General features: G+C 41.5%; 1 protein-coding gene across 9 annotated transcripts in view; it reads left to right on the forward strand.

Annotated features, from left to right (window-relative positions):
• SERGEF (secretion regulating guanine nucleotide exchange factor) overlaps positions 1–19925 on the forward strand; it is a 227063-nt gene that overhangs the window by 131975 nt on the left and 75163 nt on the right. For 4 of the 9 annotated variants that reach the window (XM_054438107.2, XM_054438114.2, XM_054438113.2 and 1 more), the window contains one exon: positions 3664–3700. In XM_054438107.2, coding sequence (XP_054294082.2) covers positions 3664–3700 — 37 coding nt within the window. Of the gene's footprint in view, positions 1–3663; positions 3701–3910; positions 4063–4277; positions 4386–7439; positions 7697–7796; positions 8392–9048; positions 9107–19925 lie in introns of those variants that run through there. The other 5 variants (XR_010127578.1, XR_008492300.2, XR_008492301.2 and 2 more) reach the window with 5 other exon arrangements.

Raw genomic sequence — 19925 nt, forward strand, 5'->3', positions numbered from 1 at the left:
GATGTTTTAGGCTTTACCCTACCAACACTGGGATCCTGTGAAGGTTTTATACATGGGCATGACATGGTCAGATTTGTGCATGAGGAATGTGGGATGCATGACTGTAAGGGGATAAATTGTCTCATTTGTCCTCTAGCAATTCTGTAAGGCAGGCAGGGAAGACACTGTTATCTACTTTTTACACCTCAGAACACTGAGGCCCAAGAGGTCAAATCAAATACCTTGCCCTTTAGGTCTCAGAGCCAGAAAGAGGAGGACCTGGGACTCATCTAGCTTCCTGGTCCTGAATCTCTTTCTCTTGGGCGCATTGCCATTGTTAACAGTGTCTTCTAGAAAGCTGCCTGCAGCTGAGGAGTGGGTAGATGCTGACAGGAGCATTATGAAGCAAATGGTCATTGATACAGTTTCACTGAGGGAGTATAACACTGGGATTTTGCAGCCTGTGGTGTTCAGTCTCCTGACCTCTATGCCAGCACACAGACAGCAAGAAGCAGTGGGGAACTTTGAGCTTCAAGCTCTACATTGGTTTGACAAAATCCATTCATCACTGTCTTATTCATTAATGTGCTGTCTGATACTGACATTTGTCAATGGCTTGTTTCTGGAAGCCCCTGGTCCTCAAGGCTGGTCAGCTCTACAGTCACAGCCCCAGGGTGAACCCCAGCAGTCAGAAGCAGGGCTTTTCTCTCTCTGCATTTTGTAAAAGAAAATAACTTTAAAACAATAACAAAGGTAACGATGTAGCAGTAAAGAACACTAGCTTGGAGATCAGGCAGACCTGGGTTTTAGTTCTGCTGCTGCCACTTGTCTAGCTGTGAAGGTTGTTTAATATGTATGAGCCTCAGTCTCCTTATGTCTCAAATAAGCAAAGTGGAACTTACCTGAAAAGATTGTTATGATGACTAAAATGTGATAATGTTTATAAAGTACCTTGGCATGACACCTGGCACGTATGAATCCTCAATATATGCTGGCTTAGTTCCTACAGTTACTGTTGCCCTAGCCACCACTACTACTGCCACCACAGTTAAATAATATTTGGAACATAGAGAATAGTAGAAAAAATATCTTACAATCTTACCACCATGATGCAGCTACCCTTATAATTTAAATTTCCTTCAAATCCTTTTCCCCCACTACTTCTAAACATTCCTGATTTTATAGCATGTATATTTTACACCCAGGTGGGTTTTTTTCTCTGTGGTGGTAACTGCATTACACTTATTTTTTCTAGTTTTTAATAGATTTTTTCCTAATTATAAAAATTGTGTATAAAATTCAGAGTATAGAAAAAAAGAAAAAGAAAAATCATACTCATTGTTAACATTTTGATGTCTCTCCTTCCATTCTTATTCATGCTTTATTATAGAGTTCAGATCATATTACATATACAATTTTTATGTAATTTTTCATATCATGAATATTTTCCTATTATTATAAGAATCATTTTCCAAGGCTGCATATTAGTCCATCAGATGGCTCTACCATAATTTACATAAGCATTTCCCAATTGTTCGACATCTGAGTTTTCTCCAGTTCTTCAATCTAAATGCTTCCTGTAACAGACCTAGGGAAGCAGCCTCATTACAGCCAGGAAGCATATAATGAACTTGTGCTGCGTATATGGTCCTGAGTGAGGCATAGTGGGAGCCCTCAGGTCAATCAGACACAGAGCCAGCCTTAAAGGAGCTCAGAGACTAAACAACCTGGAAATACTTACTAGCAATTAAGCACTGTCAGGGAGTCCACTTAAGTGTAGGTAACCCTTTTCCCTGTGGAAGCTGGGATCTGGGAAGCACAGCTTCTACACAGGAAAAAGCCTAGGAAGCCTTCCTGCACCTTCTCACCTATGAATATGCGGATTGGCTTCTAAGGCTCAAATGCCTTTTGAGCTACACTGTCAGGGGCCTGAGCTAAGAACCATTGAATATTACTTCCAAGTGGTTTTCACTGGGAAAGAATGAGAAACACTACCAAAGGAACTTGTGGGAGAATTAAGAGAATCAGAGTGGCTCTAGTCTTAGTTTTTTATTTCATTTTTTTTTAATTGAGAGATAAAATTGTATATGTTTACTGTATACAATATGATGTTTTGAAATATATACGCATTGTGGAATGGCTAAACTGGCTAATTAACATATATTACTTCACATAGTTGTCATTTTTGTGGTGAGAAAACAAAATCTACTTTCAGAATTTTTCAAGAATATAATAGATTAACTGTAGTCGTATATAATAACATGGATGAACCTGGAAGACATTATTTTAAGTAAAATAAGTCAAGCACAGACAGACAAATACCACATGATCTCATTCAATAAGGAATCACTCATACGTGAATTTAAAAGGTTGATTTCATAGAAGTAGAGGATAGAATGGTGGCTCTGGTCTTAGTTTTGTCACAGACTTTCCCTGGGACCTGAGGTAAGTTATTTCTCCCTCCCAAGCCTCCATCTTCTCCTCATAACGTAGGTGATCTCCAGGGCCCTTCCAGCATTAACATTCCAGAGTACTTGAAACATTCCTCTTGCCAGGAGCTAAAGTGAGTATCCTGATAAAGGTCACAGGATAATTCTCTAAAGTCTAGAGCTCCTCTTAATTCGTCCTGGGGAACCATTTATGCCTTTGTATTCCCAGTCACTTCCTCCTGCTAGCAGTTGGGACATATGGAGACTGAAGGGCAAGAAGTATCTCTCACTGGTTGGAAACCCTGGATTCAGAAAGCCAAAAATTGTCCTTTATATATTAGGTATTTGTTCTTTTATGTACTTTGTTCTTTCATTCATTCCCTCATTTAGCAGATGTTAACTGAATCCCAGGACTTGTCCAATCCATCTGTGCAATACAGAGGTGAATGAGACTCAACCATGTTCTCAAAATAGATGTAGTCTCATAAGAGGACAGGAAACAATGATAAAAGGCAACAAGATGGTTGCTACGGTGGGGGTACATTTAAGGGCATAAGGACAGGTGCACCTGGGTCTGCCTAGAAGCAACAGCAAAGAAGTCTTAGTAGATACTTTGAGATTTTAAAGGATAAGTAGAAATTTTTTAGGTATGCAGTAGAGGAGAGGACATTCTGGGTAGAGGAACAAACATGTGCAAGGGGCTAGAGGTGTGAGAGAACATGACATGTTGGAAGAACTGCATATAGTTTGTGTGGCTGGTAGGTGAAAGGGAAAGTGGACAGATGAGAAAAAGTCAAACATTTCTCCACAGACCAGTCTGTTTCCACTGAATTCTTTGCTCATTTTATCAGTCCATATGAGAGGGATGGTCTTTTTAGTTCAGTTTTCAAAAACTGTTATCTTTATTGCCTTATCTTTCCATTTTTACAGTAACATATGCTCATTATAGAAAGTTTGAAAAATACAAAAAGTAAAAGGAAGAAAGGATTTTAAAAATTACTCATGGTCTCACTAGCTAAAGACAACTTTAATATCTGATGAATTTCCATTCAATTTTTTTTATTTTCTCTTTTTACATAGCTGTGAATGTGTTGTTATTATAATCTTAACTTTTGTATGTGATGCTCCTTTCTATTTCCTTTCTAAATTTTGCCAAAAATGGATGTCAGTGTCATTAGAAAAGAACTATGATTATAAAATATACTGGCTGAAATATCTATCCATTTTCTTTGTCTTTTTTTTTTTTTTTTTACAGGTCTCTTGTGGCTCAGAGCATAATTTGGCAGTAATTGGTAAGTAATTTTTATACTGATAACTGCTTCTTCTGAAAATCATGTGGCAGAATTGGAGAAGACTTTTGGTTAACCAAAAGCCGTGGTGCGTGCGGTCATACATGTATGTTAGGGGAGATTGGGGGAAATGGAAGTCTTTGGTTGGCCAAGGGTTTACTAGAAGCTCCTTTTCTGAATATTTCAATCCATATCATTGAGCATCTTTTTAAGGTACCTGAGCTGGCCTCCCTGCCCAGGAAGTGGCATTTGAGCATATTAAAGAACTCACAGGCTGAGGGGCATCATGTGTAGAAAGCCAGACATAAAAAGGAAGAATGATTGGACTGCTTCTGGTTTTTTGAATAAATCCCCATTCTAAGTTCTTTCCTATTGGTTTGGCTCTTTCTTTGGAAATATGCAGCTCTGCTCACTGCCCTTGCTGCCTTGTATTTAGTGGCACTCAGGAACTCCCAGTTGGACTCAAACCTCTGGTTAATAGAGGCTTCCTCTTAGTTGGCCCTGGATAATCACAGTTTAGTGTTTTCATAATTAGATCTATGAGTAATTTATTCAAGAAGCCTTCTCATTACTTCCACAGGTAGACTCAGTTTCCATCTCACAGTACATTAAAGAGACTTCCATGTAGGGCCAGACTGCCTGAGTTCAGTACAGACTTCTACTTACTAGCCATGTGAACTTGGACAAGGTATTGACTTCTCTATGCTCATCTTTAAAATGGGGAGGGCAATAGTGCCTACCTCATAGTGTTGTTGGAAGGATAAGTTGAGATATGTAAAGCACATAGAATGACGCTTAACTCCTAGTAGGGGCTTTGGGAATGTTCGTTGTTATTACCTGATATTATATGTTAAAGTAATTGCCCTCCACTGGGCTTTAGTTTCCTCATCTGTAAAATGGAGAAGTTAAAACAGAAAACCAAGTTTCCCTCCAGCTCTGATATTTTAGGACTCTTGTTACAACCCCACCACTGACTGATTTGTGTCAATAATTTCTGTTCCTGGCCACTCCTGTCTCCTAGCTTCTAACTTTGAACTTCTACCAGGCCAGGCCCTTGTGTTTTCCTCGTTTCTTGCCTGTTCACAGCACCTAAAGCAGTGTGTGGCTCTTAGCAGAGACTCACACATTCTTTTCTGAATTGAGCTAGACTGGCTCAGCTGCCTGGGGTGGCAGTCATTTGAAGCACTACTTTGCAGGCCCAAACATGATGTACAAAGAGGCAGAACCAAGGACAGCAGAGGATATAGGGAGTAACAGGGGCTGGAGTTAGAGAAGGAGCTAGAAAATGTAACAGCAAACCTGCATGCTTTGCAGCAGGACCAGATACTTTATACCGGAACTGCTTCAGCCTGGGTGTAATTAAGACAAGCTAATCAAAAGAGTCAAAGGCGGTGCCTAGGACATTGCTGCTACCGCTATCACTGGACTGGGAGAGGTTGGCTTCCCCTGGGACCAACACAAACAAGAAGATTGCAGGGAATCTAAATTTGTGAAAGCACAAAATCCAGATGAAGGAATGGGTCAGAGCTAGCAAAGCAGCAGGCTGAGCTGACGTAGGCAGCCTGGGGCTGTAGGAGCAAAGACTCTGCAGGCAGATGGCCTTGGTTCAAACCGGCTCCATCTCTGTGTGAGCGTCCATATTCTTCTCATCTTTATAACGGGGGTAATCATTCCACCTTTCAGGATTATTGTGATTAGGTGAGATAATTTATGTGAAACACCTGGCAGATATAAATTCCTTTGCTTCTCTTTTCTCTTGGTTGGGTAGCGGGAGGGGAGAAATACTTGTTAGTGTAACTGTTCTAGTGAAATATTTCTTTGTTGGGAGAGAAACAATGACATTCTGGAAAGATGTGTCCAGTGTTACCTGTGTGGAGGCCATCAGAGGCAGTGGGAGAATAGGGCATGCTGGCGAGCACTTGAGGACAGACCTGTTATTTTCCATTTTATCATCAGTGCCTGGGACCTGGCTCACAGACTGCTGAATGAATGGTTTCAGAGTCAGGAAAAGTGAGTGGCAGGCACAGGGCTCTGCACATATGTACCTGCCTGGCGGCCAGGAGCAAGAGGCTCTCCATCACTGGAGGAATGAGGCCCTCAGTGGGTGCCCTGCAGGGTGCAGGCTTTGAAACAGGAAGCTACAAGAAGCTGCCTGTTAGTCCTAGCAGGAGGCTAGCAAGAGGGAGACAAGTTGCAGGTAAAGAAGAGTTCCTGCCAGCTTAAAGCCATGTTTCTCATGGGGTTGAGCTCCTCCCCTCAACCCTACTGCCTTTGCCTGCTTTAGAGGGATTTCCCTGCCTTCAGTTTCATTCCCTGAACTCTAGCCCTTCAGTGCCTGGTCTGTGTCCCACATGTAAAAGGCACAAAATAGTTATAGAATAGACTAGAAGAGAACATAAAGCAGCCAAACTTTGCCCAAGGGTAGAAGCAACCTTAATGTCTAATGAATGTGTGACAGATGAATCAACTTGGAAAGGGAGGTGAAACAGAGAGTGGTGAAAGGACATGATTGAGAACCTAGTCTGTCTTAGGTTAATGGATACAACTCCTCAAGGTATATTTGTTGTATCTGCTTTGTAGAGACAAAACAGACTCAGAGGTTAAATGGGTTAAACAGGTTGTAGAGATAAGTAGCAGTGTTACCTGAGCAATGGGCTCACTGCCCAGCGCACATAGAAGTGAGTACTGTGACACTGGCTTTGAGAAAAGAAAAAGCTTTATTGTGAGTCAATTGACAAGGAGACAGGGAGACAACGCTCAAATCCATCTCCCTGATCTGGGAGTAGGTCAAGCTTTCATGGCATTTTAAACTAATCCCAGGTGATGCCAGTGCAGCTGGTCAGCCAGGCTGGTGATGGTAACAATTAGGCTGCTAAAGCTTTTCTCCTGAGCATGCCAGGTAACTTTGGCTTTGCATTACCTGTAGCTTAAGCAGTGATTACTTGGTTTGAATTGGTCCCACAGTTACAGCAGTAAATAGTAGAGCTGTCTGCCTGACTTCCAAAACTGCTCCTCTACTCCATCATTTCCAGTGGCCTGAAGTAGTATGGGTAGTAGTTAAGAAGAGCTCAGGCATTGGGGACAGATTGCCTGGATCCAGATTCTGTCTTCTCCACTTACAAGCTGTGTAACCTGTATAAGTGGCTTACCTTCTCTGTGTCTTGTTCACCTCATCTGGGATATAATATTATTGACTTCATAGGGTTGTTAGGTAAAGTGCTAAGAACAATGCCTAACACAAAAGTAAAGACTCAATAAATGTTAGCTGCTATTATTATTATTATTATTCTATATTAAGACCTCAAGGAAGGAAGTAATTATAAGCCTGAGGCCAGGGTAGGAATCTCAGGATCTAGAGAAGGAAGTGTCTTTCCCAGCCTGGATATCAGGGTCCGCGGCAAGATCTCAGCATAGCCGCAGGATGGATTTGTAAACTGGAGCCTGGGGTTCCCACTGGGAAATCTGCACATCCAAGCAGCCCTGGAAACAGTGCTAGCCCAGATTTGTTCAAGGACAGGATTCTGCTATTCATTGTCCCAGACAGGGACTCAGGCCCTGCATGTTCCAGCCTGAAGCAAGCCCCATGGAAGCCACATTTCAGTTTCTTGCGAAGATGGTAATTTTACTCTGCTGCTTTATGTGCTTCTGGGTTTCTTTGTTCCCCTTCTTTTGAAACTTGGTTTAGTTACTTCCTTAGTTTTCCAATAAAGTTTCTCTTGACATGTTTTGTCTTTGCCACCAGGTGCCCCCATGACTAGACAGAATGGTGAAGTGGTATGAGTTCCCGCTTTAGACTAAGGAAGAACTGTTGGAGCTGAGCATAGAGAGACTCAGGTGACAATCAGAAAAGAGAGAGCTGAGGCCATTGACCATGGCTGGCTTGGGCATTCTCTACCTATATGCCTTGTACAATCACTCTGCCTCACTGAGCCTGATTCCTCATTTGTAAAATCGACATCGTGATACCCACTCCCAGAAGTTGTTCTTCCCATGGCATAGGTATGTCAAGTGCATGCTCAGTAACTGCCACATCATAGGTGCTCCGCAGGTGTTGTCCACTTGTCTGCTTCAGTAATTCGCTTTCTTCTTTTCCACGTAGGATTTCTTTCCACATCTGACAAAGCTCACTGGCTAACTCCCATTTGTGGGCATAGACTGAGGTGAACTGAGGGCATGTGGCCATCACTTGCTGAGAAGACCCCTGCCTTTCAGAGGCAGGGTCCCCAGATCCAGCTCTGTTTTCAGGCCCCTCACCTCTGTGTCTGGATGAATTGGCTCCAGCTGTTGTGCTTCCACCAGGAGCAGCTTATTTTGGCTTGAATTGGCAATTTGTTTGCCTTCTCCCTGATGTGCAGTTGTTTTGTCTTCCCTTCCTGTGGAGAAAAAAGAGCTGACTGCGTTTCGTCTCTCCCTGTTCCACACAGACCCTTGGAAGGATTTTATTGGTGGCCCTTTCCTGGAGCACTCAGGCTTGCCAGACAGGCATTGTTAAAGGGTTGGTTATTGGCAGGAAAGTGTGATGCCTCCTCCTCCTCCTCCAAGCAGAGCCAGTTCTTTTACTAAATTGGAGCTATAATATATGCATGGATTTTTTTTTCATTTCACAGATGATTTTCAACTGTTGAACCATTGTACCTTTATAATATGTATGGAGGAGCATCTAACCTTGGCATGAAACCATCAAGCAATTTCATGTAAGAATTTAATAGGAAAATAGAGAAATAACTCTTTTTTTGGCACTGGATATTACTCTGAGCAGTGATATCTCCAAACCCTAGGGCCTTGTAGAGAGCTTAGAGGCAGATACAAACTTGTATGTTTCTTTTTTTTTTTTTTTTTTTTTTTATGGTCATTTTTACCTTTGTATATTTTCTAAAATGAGCACATATTATTTTAACAATCAGGAAAGAAAATCATTAAAGCTAAAAGATTTTCTTCTGAATATTTAAATCAAATGACATATATTTACAACTTTACAGCACAAGGATAGTTAATGAAGTAACATAACCTATTAGTTACTCTTCATAAGTAACTTTTCATTTTGCATAGTTATAACAGTATCTGCCAGTGAATAATCTCTGCTTAGTAAAATAATGTATAGGCAAATATAGAGTATTATGCAAGGGTATAATTTGAGGTTTCACATTTTGGTGGAAAAGTTGTTCGGGCAAATGTTGGTAGAATCTGTAAATTCATCTGTAAAGCTATTGTGCATTAGCTATTTTATAAATTTTAAAATAATAAATTTTAAAAATACTATTGTAAAATTTACAAACTTGTATGTTTCTATGCACAATGAGATAGGCAGAATGTAAATGCTTTACCTCTCTCATCCCATTTAATCCTCACAGCAAATTGATGAGCTGGTACTCTGGTTAATCCCATCTTCTAAGTAAGGGAAAATGAAGCTGAAGGTGAGCAGTTTACCCTGCCCAGGTCACACAAGTAGGAAGAATTTGTGTGTTAGGTCTTTTACCCACACCTCTAATTTCAGAGCCTGTGGACTAGTACCCGATGCTGCCTTCCTGCAGACTGGTGACAGTCTGGCCTGTTTTTAAAGCCACCACATAGGAGTATTTCATCTTTTTGTTTCAGTATTTAAAATGAAAAACTCCCTTCCATGCTATCCCCCTCTCTCTAGCTCCCCAAAACCCTTCTACCACACGTCCAGGTGATGCCTGTTACTAGTTTCTTCTGTATCCGTCTAGTGTCCTTTTACATATGTAAGTGAATACTAAGATATGTTTTTATCCTTCCTTTTACATAAATGGTAGCATACTATACTCATTTCTCAGTGCCTGATTTTTCTCAACAATTTTTCTGGGAGATCTTTCCATGTCAGTATAAAAGTTGTCCTAGTTCTTTTTTTACAGTTACATAATATTCCAAAGTTCCTATATATCTTGATTTATTTAACTAGTGACCTGTTCATGGACATTTATGTAATTTCTAGTCTTTTGTTATTATAAGCAACGCTATAGTGAATGACCTTCTATATATGTTATTTCATGTGTAGGAGAGTATAGTTATAAGTTCCTAGAAGTGAAATTACTGTGTCAAAGTATAGATGTATTTGTAATTTTGCAATGTACTTCAAAATTGGCCTCCATAGGGCCTATGCCATTTTTCACTCCCACTAGCAAGGTATAAGGGTGCTTGTTTATTGCAGCCTCCCTAATAGGATATGTCTTGGATTTTTGCCAGTCCGATAGGTAAGCAACTACTCAGGGTAGTTTTTGTTTATCTTTAAGTTGAAGTATAGCATATATAGTATAGTAAAGTGCACAAATCTTAAGGGTTCAGATTGATGAATTTTTACATCTGTGTATACTTAAGAAAACACCATCCAGAGCAAGATATAGAACATTTCCTGCACCCTGGAAGACTAGTTCATGCTCCGTCTCTGTCTATAACCCACCCCCAGAGGTAACCGTTTTTCTGACTTCTGTCTCCAAAGATGCCTTTGTTTGAACTTCATGTGAAAGGTGTTTGGCTTCTTTTGTTCAACACATTGTGTCTATAAGAGTCATTCATGTTGTGTGTAGCAGTAATTTTGTAATGTTCGGTAATATTCTACTGTATAAATATGCCACAACTTATTTAACCATTTAACTGTTGAACATTTGGGTTGTTTCCAGTTTGAGGATGCTATGTACATCCTTATACATGCCTTTTGATAGATGTGCATTTATTTCTCTTGGGTGCATGATTAAGACTAGGAATTCTAGTTCATGTTTAATATTAGTAAATATTGCACAACAGTGTTTAAAGTAGTTGCACCAATTTACACCCCCACCAGCAATATGAGAGTTCCATTTGTGCTATACTCTCGCCAGATATTTTCAATCTTACAGATTTAGGCAATTCTGTTGAGTGTGCAGTATGGAATCTCACTGATTTTAATTTGCATTTCTCTCATAACTAATGATGTGGAGTACCTTTTTACATGCTTATAGGCCATTTGGGTGGCTTCTTTTGTCAAATCCAAAGACTTAAGTCCTAAGACTTTAAGTCTTTGCCCATTGTTTTAAGATGGGTTTTGTCTATGTTTTTCTTAGTGATTTGAAGGCATCCTTTATATCTGGTAGATTCCAGTCCTTTGTTGAATATGTATATTGCAACCATCTTCTCCCAGCCAGTGGCTTACTCTTTTTTTTTTTTTTTTTTTTTTTGAGATGGAGTCTTGCTCCGTCACCCAGGCTGGAATGCAGTGGCGCAATCTTGGCTCACTGCAAGCTCTGCCTCCTGGGTTCACGCCATTCTCCTGCCTCAGCCTCCCGAGTAGCTGGGACTACAGGCGCCTGCCACCACGCCTGGCTAATTTTTTGTATTTTTTAGTAGAGATGGGATTTCACCATGTTAGCCAGGATGGTCTCTATCTCCTGACCTCGTGTGGCTTACTCTTTTACTCTCTTAATCGTGTCTTTTGATGAATAGTTATTTATTTTAATGAAGTCCAGTTTATTGACCATTCCTTTAATGGTTTGAGGTATTTGTGCCCTACTTAAGACATTTTTACCCGTTCCAAGATCATGAAAGTATTCTTATATTTTCTTTGTGAAGCTTTATTATTTTGCCTTTTATATTTAGGCCTAAAATCCATCTCAAATTAGTTTTTTTTAAACATTTAGAACCATTTATTGAAAAGTTCATTTTTTACCATTGAATTGTGGAGGTACCTTTGTTATAAATCAAGAGACTGCAGGTATGTGTGAATGTGCTTTTACGTTCTTTTTTATTAGTTTGTTTTTCAATTTGTATGCTAGTACCACACCAGCTTGATTATTGTAGCTTTATAATAAATCTTGATATCTAGCATTATAAGCCCTCCTACTTTGTTCTTTTTTAAGATTATTGTGGCCTTTTTAATCTATCTAATTTTAGTTATTATAAATGAAGGTTGAGCATCTTTTTATATGTTCCAGAACTATTTGTGTTTTCTCTTTTATGAGGAGTTTTTCACACCCATATTAGTTTTGTTCATTGTTGCTATAACAAATTACCATAAAATTAATGGCTTAAAACAAGACAAATGTATTATCTTCAAGTTTGAGGTCAGAGATCTAAGATGGGTCTCACTTGGCTAAAATCAAGCTGTTGGCAGCCTTCATACCTTCCAGAGAGAATTCATTTTCTTGCCCTTTCTAGCTACTAAAGGCTACCTGTATTCCTTGACTTATGACCTCTTCCATCTTCAGAGCCAGCCATAGCTTTTCAAATCTTTCTCCTACTGCATCACTCTGACACTGACTCTTCTGCCTCCCTTTTCTACATTTAAGGACCCTTCTGATTACATCATCCCTGCCTGGATAATCCAGTATAATCTCCCTATATTAGTACATTTTCATACTGCTGTAAATAACTGCCCAAGACTGGATAATTTATAAAGGAAAGAGGTTTAAGTGACTCACAGTTCAGCGTGGCTGGGGAGGCCTCAGGAAACTTACAACCATGATGGAAGGTGAAGGGGAAGCAAGGCACCTTCTTCACAAGGTGGCAGGAAGGAGAAGTGCCAAATGAAGTGGGGAAGAGCCCCTTATAAAACCACCAGATCTCTTGAGAATCTACCCACTATCACAAGAACAGCATGGGGGAAACTGCCCCCCTGATTCAATTACCTCCACCTGGTCTCTCCCTTGACACGTGGGGATTATGGGGATTACAATTCAAGATGAGATTTTAGGTGGGGACACAGCCAAACCGTATCACTCCCTGTCTTAATATCAGCTAATTAGCAACCTTAATTTCATCTGATAACTCAGTTCCCCTTTGCCATGTAACAAAACATATTCGTAGGTTCTAGGAATTAGGACATGGACATCTTTAGGAGGCCATTATTTTTTCTGCCTCAGTATCCTTTGCCTTGCTATAGAGTCTGAATGTTTGTGTCTTTCAAAAAATTTTATGTTGAGATTTATTCCCTAATGTGATAGCATTAAGAGGTGGGGTGTTTGGGAGGTGATTATGTCATGAGGGCTCTACCCTCAAGAATGGGGTTAGTACCCTTATAAAAGAGGTCCAAGGGAACTTGTTTACCCCTTTTGTCATGTGAGGACATTTAAAAGGTGCCATCTAAAAGGAACAGGCCCTCACTATATACCATCAGATCAGCTGGTACCTTGATCTTGGACTTCCCAGCCTCCAGAACTTGTATTGTTTATTCATTTTCCAGTCTAAGGTATTTTGTTATAGCAGCCCAGAAGGACTAAGACAGCCTTTTATTTTATTTTTTTAAAACAATTGGATTGTCAGTCTTTTCCTAATAAATGTCTAGGTGTTCTTTACATATTAGGGAGATTAGGCATTGTTCTGTGATTTGAATTGCAAATGTATTTTCCCAGCTTTTTATCTTTTGTTTTTGATGTTTTTGTTTATTTTGTCTGTAATATCTTGTCATACAACCTTTTCTTTTACTATAGATTAAATGTATCAGTCTTTTCCTGTATGGCTTTTGGATTTTGAGTCAGGGAATCCTTCTCTACTCCAGAGTATAATGGTCTTTCTTTATATTTTATTCTAGTATGGTCATGCATTGCCTAAAAATCGGGATACGTGGCCAGGGTCAGTGGCTCACACCTGTAATCCCAGCACTTTGGGAAGCCAAGGCAGGCTGATCACTTAAGGCCAGGAGTTTGAGACCAGCCTGGTCAACATGGCTGATATGGTTTGGCTGTGTCCCTACCCAAATCTCATAGTGAATTCCTATGTGTTGTGGGGAGTGACCTTGTGGGAGGTAATTGAATCATGGGAGCAGGTCTTTCCCATGCTGTTCTCATGATAGTGAATAAGTTTCATGAGATCTGATGGTTTTAAAAAGGGGAGTTTCCCTGCACAAGCTCTCTCTTTGCCTGCCACTATCCATGTAAGATGTGACTTTCTCCTCCTTGCTTTCTGCCGTGATTGTGAGGCCTCCCCAGCCATGTGGAACTGTAAGTCCATTAAATCTCTTTATTTTGTAAATTGCGCAGTCTCAGGTATGTCTTTATTAGCAGCATGAAAATGGACTAATATGGTAAATTGATACCAGGAGTGGGGTGCTGCTGAAAAGATACCCGAAAATGTGGATGTGACTTTGGAACTGGGTAACAGACAGAGGTTGGAACAGTCTGAAGGGATCAGAAGAAGACAGGAAAATGTGGGAAAGTTTGGAACCCCCTAGAGACTTGTTGAGTGACTTTGACCAAAATACTGATAATGATATGGACAATGAAATCCAGACTGAGGTGGTCTAAGATGGAGATGAGGAACTTGTTGGGAACTGGAGTAAAGGTGATCCTTGTTGTGTTTTAATAAAGAGACTGGTGGCATTTTGCCTCTGCCCTAGAGATTTGTGGAACTTTGAACTTGAGAGAAATGATTTAGGGTATCTGGTAGAAGAAATTTCTAAGCAGCAAAGCATTCAAGAGGTGACTTGGGCACTGTTAAAGGCATTCAGTTTTAAAAGGGAAACAGAGCATAAAGTTTCAGAAAATTTACAGCCTGATGATGTGATAGAAAAGAAAATCCCATTTTTCTAAAGAGAAATTCAAGCCAGCTGCAGAAATTTGCATAAGTAACGAGGAGCCAAATGTTAATCCCCAAGACAATAGGGAAAATGTCTCCAGGGCATGTCAGGGGTCTTGATGGCAGCCCCTCTTATCACAGACCCAGAGGCCTAGAAGAAAAAGATGGTTTTCTGGGCTGGGTCCAGGGTGCCCCTACTGTGTGCAGCCTAGGGACTTGGTGCCCTGTGTCCCAGCCACTCCAGTTGTGGCTGAAAGGGGCCAGTGTAGAGCCCTGGCCGTGGCTTCAGTGGGTACAAGCCTCAAGCCTTGGCAGCTTCCACATGGTGTCGAGCCTGCGAGTGCACAGAAGTCAAGAATTGGGGTTTGAGAACCTCTGCCTAGATTTCAGAAGATGTATGGAAGTTCCTGGATGCCCAGACAAAATTTTGCTACAGTGGTGGGGCCCTCATGGAGAACTTCTGCTAGAGCAGTGTGGAAGGGAAATGTGGGGTCAGAGCCCCGACACAGACTCCCTACTGGGGCACTGCCTAGTGGAGAAGTGAGAAGAGGGCCACTATCCTCCAGGCCCCAGAATGGTAGATCCACTGACAGCTGTGCACCTGGAAAAGCCACAGACACTCAGTGCCAACCCATGAAAGCAGCTGGGAAGGAGGCTGTACCCTGCAAAACCACAGGGGCAGAGCTGCCCAAGACCATGGGAACCCACCTCTTATATCAGCATGACCTGGCTGTGAGACATGGAGGCAAAGGAGATCATTTTGGAACTTTAAGATTTGACTACTCTACTAGATTTTGGACTTGCATGGGGCCTGTGGCCCCTTTGTTTTGGCCAATTTCTCCCATTTCGAATGGACTATATTTACCCAAAGCCTGTACCCCCATTGTATCTAAGAAGCAACTAACTTACTTTTGATTTTACAGGCTCATAGGCAGAAGGGACTTGCCTTGTCTGAGACTTTGGACTGTGGACTTTTGAGTTAATGCTGAAATGAGTTAAGACTTTAGGACACTGTTAAGAAAACATGATTGGTTTTGAAATGTGAGGACATGAGATTTAGGAGGGGCCAGGGACGGAATGATATGGTTTGGCTGTGTCCCAAATCTCATCTTGAATTCCCACGTGTTGTAGGAGAGACACAGTGGGAGGTAATGGAATCATGGGGGCAGGTCTTTCCTGTGCTGCTCTTGTGATAGTGAATAAGTCTTACGAAATCTGATGGTTTTAAAAAGGGGAGTTTCTCTGCACAAGCTCTCTCTTTGCCTGCCACCATCAGTGTAAGATGTGACTTGCTTCTCCTTGTCTTCTGCCACGATTGTGAGGCCTCCCCAACCACATGGAACTGTAAGTCCATTACATCTCTTTCTTTTATAAATTACCCAGTCTTGGGTTGTCTTTATTAACAGTGTTAAAACAGACTAATACAATGGTGAAACCCTGTCTCTACTAAAAATACAAAAAAATTAGCTGGGCTTAGGGGCACATGCCTGTAATCCCAGTTACTCAGGAGGCTGAGGCATAAGAATTGTTTGAACCAGGGAGGCGGAGGTTGTAGTGAGCCAAGATCCTGCCACTGGACTCCAGCCTGGGTGGCAGAGCAAGACTCTCTCTCTCTCAAAAAGGGGGGATATGTTCTGAGAAATGTGTCATTAGATGATTTTGTCACAAGCATTATAAAGTGTACTTAACAAACCTAGATGGTATAGCCTAGTACACACCTAGGCTATGTGGTTTAGCCTGTTGCTCCTAGGCTATAAACCTGGACAGCATGTTACTGTACTGAATACTGTAGGCAATTGTAACACAATGGCTGATCAGTTATCTCAAAACTATTTATTGAATTCTTTGGCTGCCTTCCTGGGTCCTGTTGCTACCAGAGCAGCCCTAAGGCATTACCCAAAATTGCACAGCTGGTCAATAGCAGAGCTGGGACTAGCACTCAAGTCTAGCTTGTGCTATTCAGAAGGAGATGGTGCCTGGTTCTCAAGGGGCTTTCTGAAGTGGTTGCCTGAGCTGTTTGCCAGACAGGGAGACAGCAGCTAAAGGCAAAGCAACAGTTTTTTAGTTCTCTTGGTTACCAGTGCTCTGTCCCAGGTCTTGCCTTTCTCAGCTCTGGAACTGATATATTCGTTGCCACTACCACACCTGGCCACTTGGGGCACCATATTTTCCTCTCCAACAGGCCAGAAACGTGATAAACCTTTTACATTTAAGAAAGATGTTTCACAATAAATACAGAGATTTTTTACAGAATCTTGCTTATTGCTCAAGTCACATTTCTGTTAAGTCATATGTTTTCAAAGCATAGCTTCAAATCCCAAGATGTAACTTTTTACCTCTCAATCAAGGTGGATTTTTCACTGTTCCTAGAGAAGCAACATTTATATCACTCCACAGGAGTCATTCTATATGACACCACAGGTGAGGGTGCCAGGCTGTTGAGGAGGCTCCCATAGTTGCTAAATTACTCTTTCATGCTGGTCATCTCAGGCACAAGGTTGACCACCTGTTTAGCACAATGCTCTGGTCCTTTTTAGGGTTGCTTACAGTAGTAGAAACTGCATTTGTGACCCACTGCACTTGTTTACAGTTACTCAAGAGGCTTGAGGCCTTGCAAAAGTAAATCTAATGTGAACTCAAAGAGGAAAATACAAAGAATTAGAGCAAGTTAGAGACAGCCTTCCACTGTGCACCATAACTAGAGTTATGGTGATAACTGTGTTATCCTAGGCAGTTACTCTCCTTCTCTGGACCTTTAGAATCCCCATCTGGGAAATGTGGGAGCTGGACTAGACAATTTCTAAAGTCTTCTGCAACTCTCAAAGTCTGTCTTCATGTCCACAAACTGTGTTGAACATCTTCATAGACTCAGACCATCTATACTTGCCTTGCATGCAATAGGTGCTTCACATGTTTGTTCAATACTGAATGAACATTATATGCAATATTTTCTCATTCTCTCCCTTCAGCTTACTAGTGGCTGATGATGTGCCATGTAGTGTTATGGATGCTGTGGAGGAATACAACATTCATGGAATTCACATTCATGGAACTCACATTTAGTGGGAAAGAGAGCTATGGGAATTAAATTTGGCACATACTTTGCACTTAAATACTGAATGAATGAATGATTGAATGAATGAATACAAAGCAGACCATGATAAGAACTAGGAGAAAGAATGAAGAGGTAAGAATGATTACTTTTGGAAATCCTTGTGGAAGAAGTGGCTCCTGAGTGGAGGAAGGGTAAAGAGCAGCATTCTGTGCTGAGGGATAAGCATGAGCAAAGGGAAAGAAGGCTCTAAAGTGTGAATGGTTGAGGGACAAGTGGTCAGCCAGCAAAACAGCTTAGGACCAGGTCTCCAACAGCATGCTGAAGGGCATTGACTTTATTGTTTAGACGGTGTAGAACTATCATAGGTTATTTAGGAAGATTCTTCAGAAGTTGACAATTATAGCAGATAAAACTTTTTTTCTTTAAAGGATAATACCTTTTTACAGAGTAAAACTGAAGTGACGTAGTTAAGTACAAAGTGCTGACACTATTCTGAGCATTTTGCATATATCATCTCATTTAGTTATCACCATGCAGGGTAGAAAGTAGATAGAAATTGTCCCCGTTTTTCAGATGAGAACTCCAAGAAGTAGAGCCCAGAATTCAAACCAAGGTCTGCTGACTGCAAGGTCTGCGCTTGCTGCTTCTTCTGCTGCTCCCTGCAGAGGTTTGACTTAGGTTAATTAGCATATCAAGCAGCATAAACTGAACTTTTAATATGCATGTGGCTTTGGAAGACAGGAAAAAGCAACAGCAGAGCTAGCATTACTGATGGTACTTGTTTGTAGGGGCAGAGGCCAGCCCCCATCCTTTTGTCTATCTACCAGAGCATAGCAACTAGGGGACAACCACATGTGACATTGGGCAGCTTTGACAGTGGCCAAGCAGTCCAGCCCATGAGCCTGCTCTGTCCTTCCTTAGACAGGCACTAGCTTCCTGAGCCTGGGCAGCACCATTGTATCTGCAAAACCCAGACTCACAGTATTGCCTCTCGGCATCCACAGGCCTCAGCTTATGCTGGTGCACCTCTGTATCACCTGTCCTTTGACTGCTGTCCCTGCTGCCTCTTGCCTCTGGAATCCTCTGTTCCTCCTGGGTGCACCTAAAGCCCTTAAATGTAGAACAACTATGACTATTCATTCACCGTGCTGTCCCTGGGCAGTGCTTTAGCAACATTTGGTTTGCCTATTTGTCCATTCATGAATTCATTCATTCAGAAGCTGTACCATGCAATAGGAAGAGTACTGGGACAGAATACCTGAGTACTAGACAAGCTGCTGACACCTTGGGCAGGCCACTTTCCTTCTACAGGCCTCCTTTTCTTTATGGATAAAATAGGAGAATTGAGTAAGATAATCTTTGAGGTCTCTGCTAGCTCTCTCACTTTGAGGCTGTTTTGTTTAGCTGTAAATTCACACCTTCATCCTAACATGGGGTTAGGTAATGCTTCTTAGAAGAGATGATCCTTGAAGTGGGTCTTAAAGGATGAGTATGAAGAAGAGAAAGGTATTCCAGGGAATATGATCAACATGAACAAAAGTATGGAGAAGGCATGGCAAACTGGGGGAAATGAGGGCATCTGGAGGGGAGCAGAGCAGTGGAAGACAAGGCTACAGTGATGGCTACGGCCAGGTCATAAAAGCTTTAATGTCAGGCTAAGGAACTAGAACTTCATCCTGTGGGGTAAAGGTGCAGGAAAGATTTTAAAGCAGAGAAATGACTTGATTTGATCTATTTTTAGAAGCTAGTACTGTTCAACAGAGAAACCTGGGAGGAATGGCAGTGGTTTTAATCTTGTGGCTTTATAAGATATTAATTTGGTAAGTTTTTGCTGTTTAGCCGATACAAGATGCTACCGACCTGTTGGATGGGGGATGTCATGATTTACAGTCTGACTGTGGCTCTAGAATCCCCATCAGACTCCTTGGCCCAGATTCTGCCCCATTCTAGTTGCAACTCCAGGCCTAGGCCAAAGCCAGCCCTTTTCTCTTCCCATGACAACCAAGCCAAACAGCTGACTTAGGAAGCTCCACAGTGTAGCCCTTGTGGCACCCATGCATGTGTCATTAGGTCCTCATGTGTGCTTACTGTTTCATACTGTATCAGGCTCTTTGACTCACCAACTCCTTTCATTCTTACAGTAACTCTGAAGTTCTCAGAGAAAGTACAATCCCTACTGTACAGTGGGGAAATGGAATGTCAGAAGGGTTGCATGATTTGCCCCAAGCAGCGTAATGTAGTGTAAGGGGCAAGAGGCCTTGGAGTTGTTAAGTCATGGGTTCCATTTCCAGCTCTGCTGCTTAATATCTTAATATCTGACCACGGGCAAGATTGCCACCCTCTCTAAACTGTGGGTTTCTCATCCTTAAAGACTGAGATAATAATAGCTTCTGTATGTGTGTATCGCTGGAGCGAATTATGTGGTTTATGGAAAAGCTCTTGGCACAGAGTAGGTGCTCAGAATGTCTGTTTCTGTTTCCTCTGACTCACTTCAGTGCTCTTTCTGGTGTTTCGCCTTGCTTCCCATATGGCCCTCTTTGTCATCTCTCTTGCTCCTCTATTCTTAAGTCAATGCCACAGACATGCATTACTGGAAATGTTCTTCCTGGGTACACAATATGAAGCTAAGCCTTGTGGATGAAGTGAGAGGACATAGGAAATGGCCCTTTC

Source organism: Pongo pygmaeus, chromosome 9 (genome assembly GCF_028885625.2).
Source record: "Pongo pygmaeus isolate AG05252 chromosome 9, NHGRI_mPonPyg2-v2.0_pri, whole genome shotgun sequence".
Taxonomy (NCBI): Eukaryota; Metazoa; Chordata; class Mammalia; order Primates; family Hominidae; genus Pongo; species Pongo pygmaeus.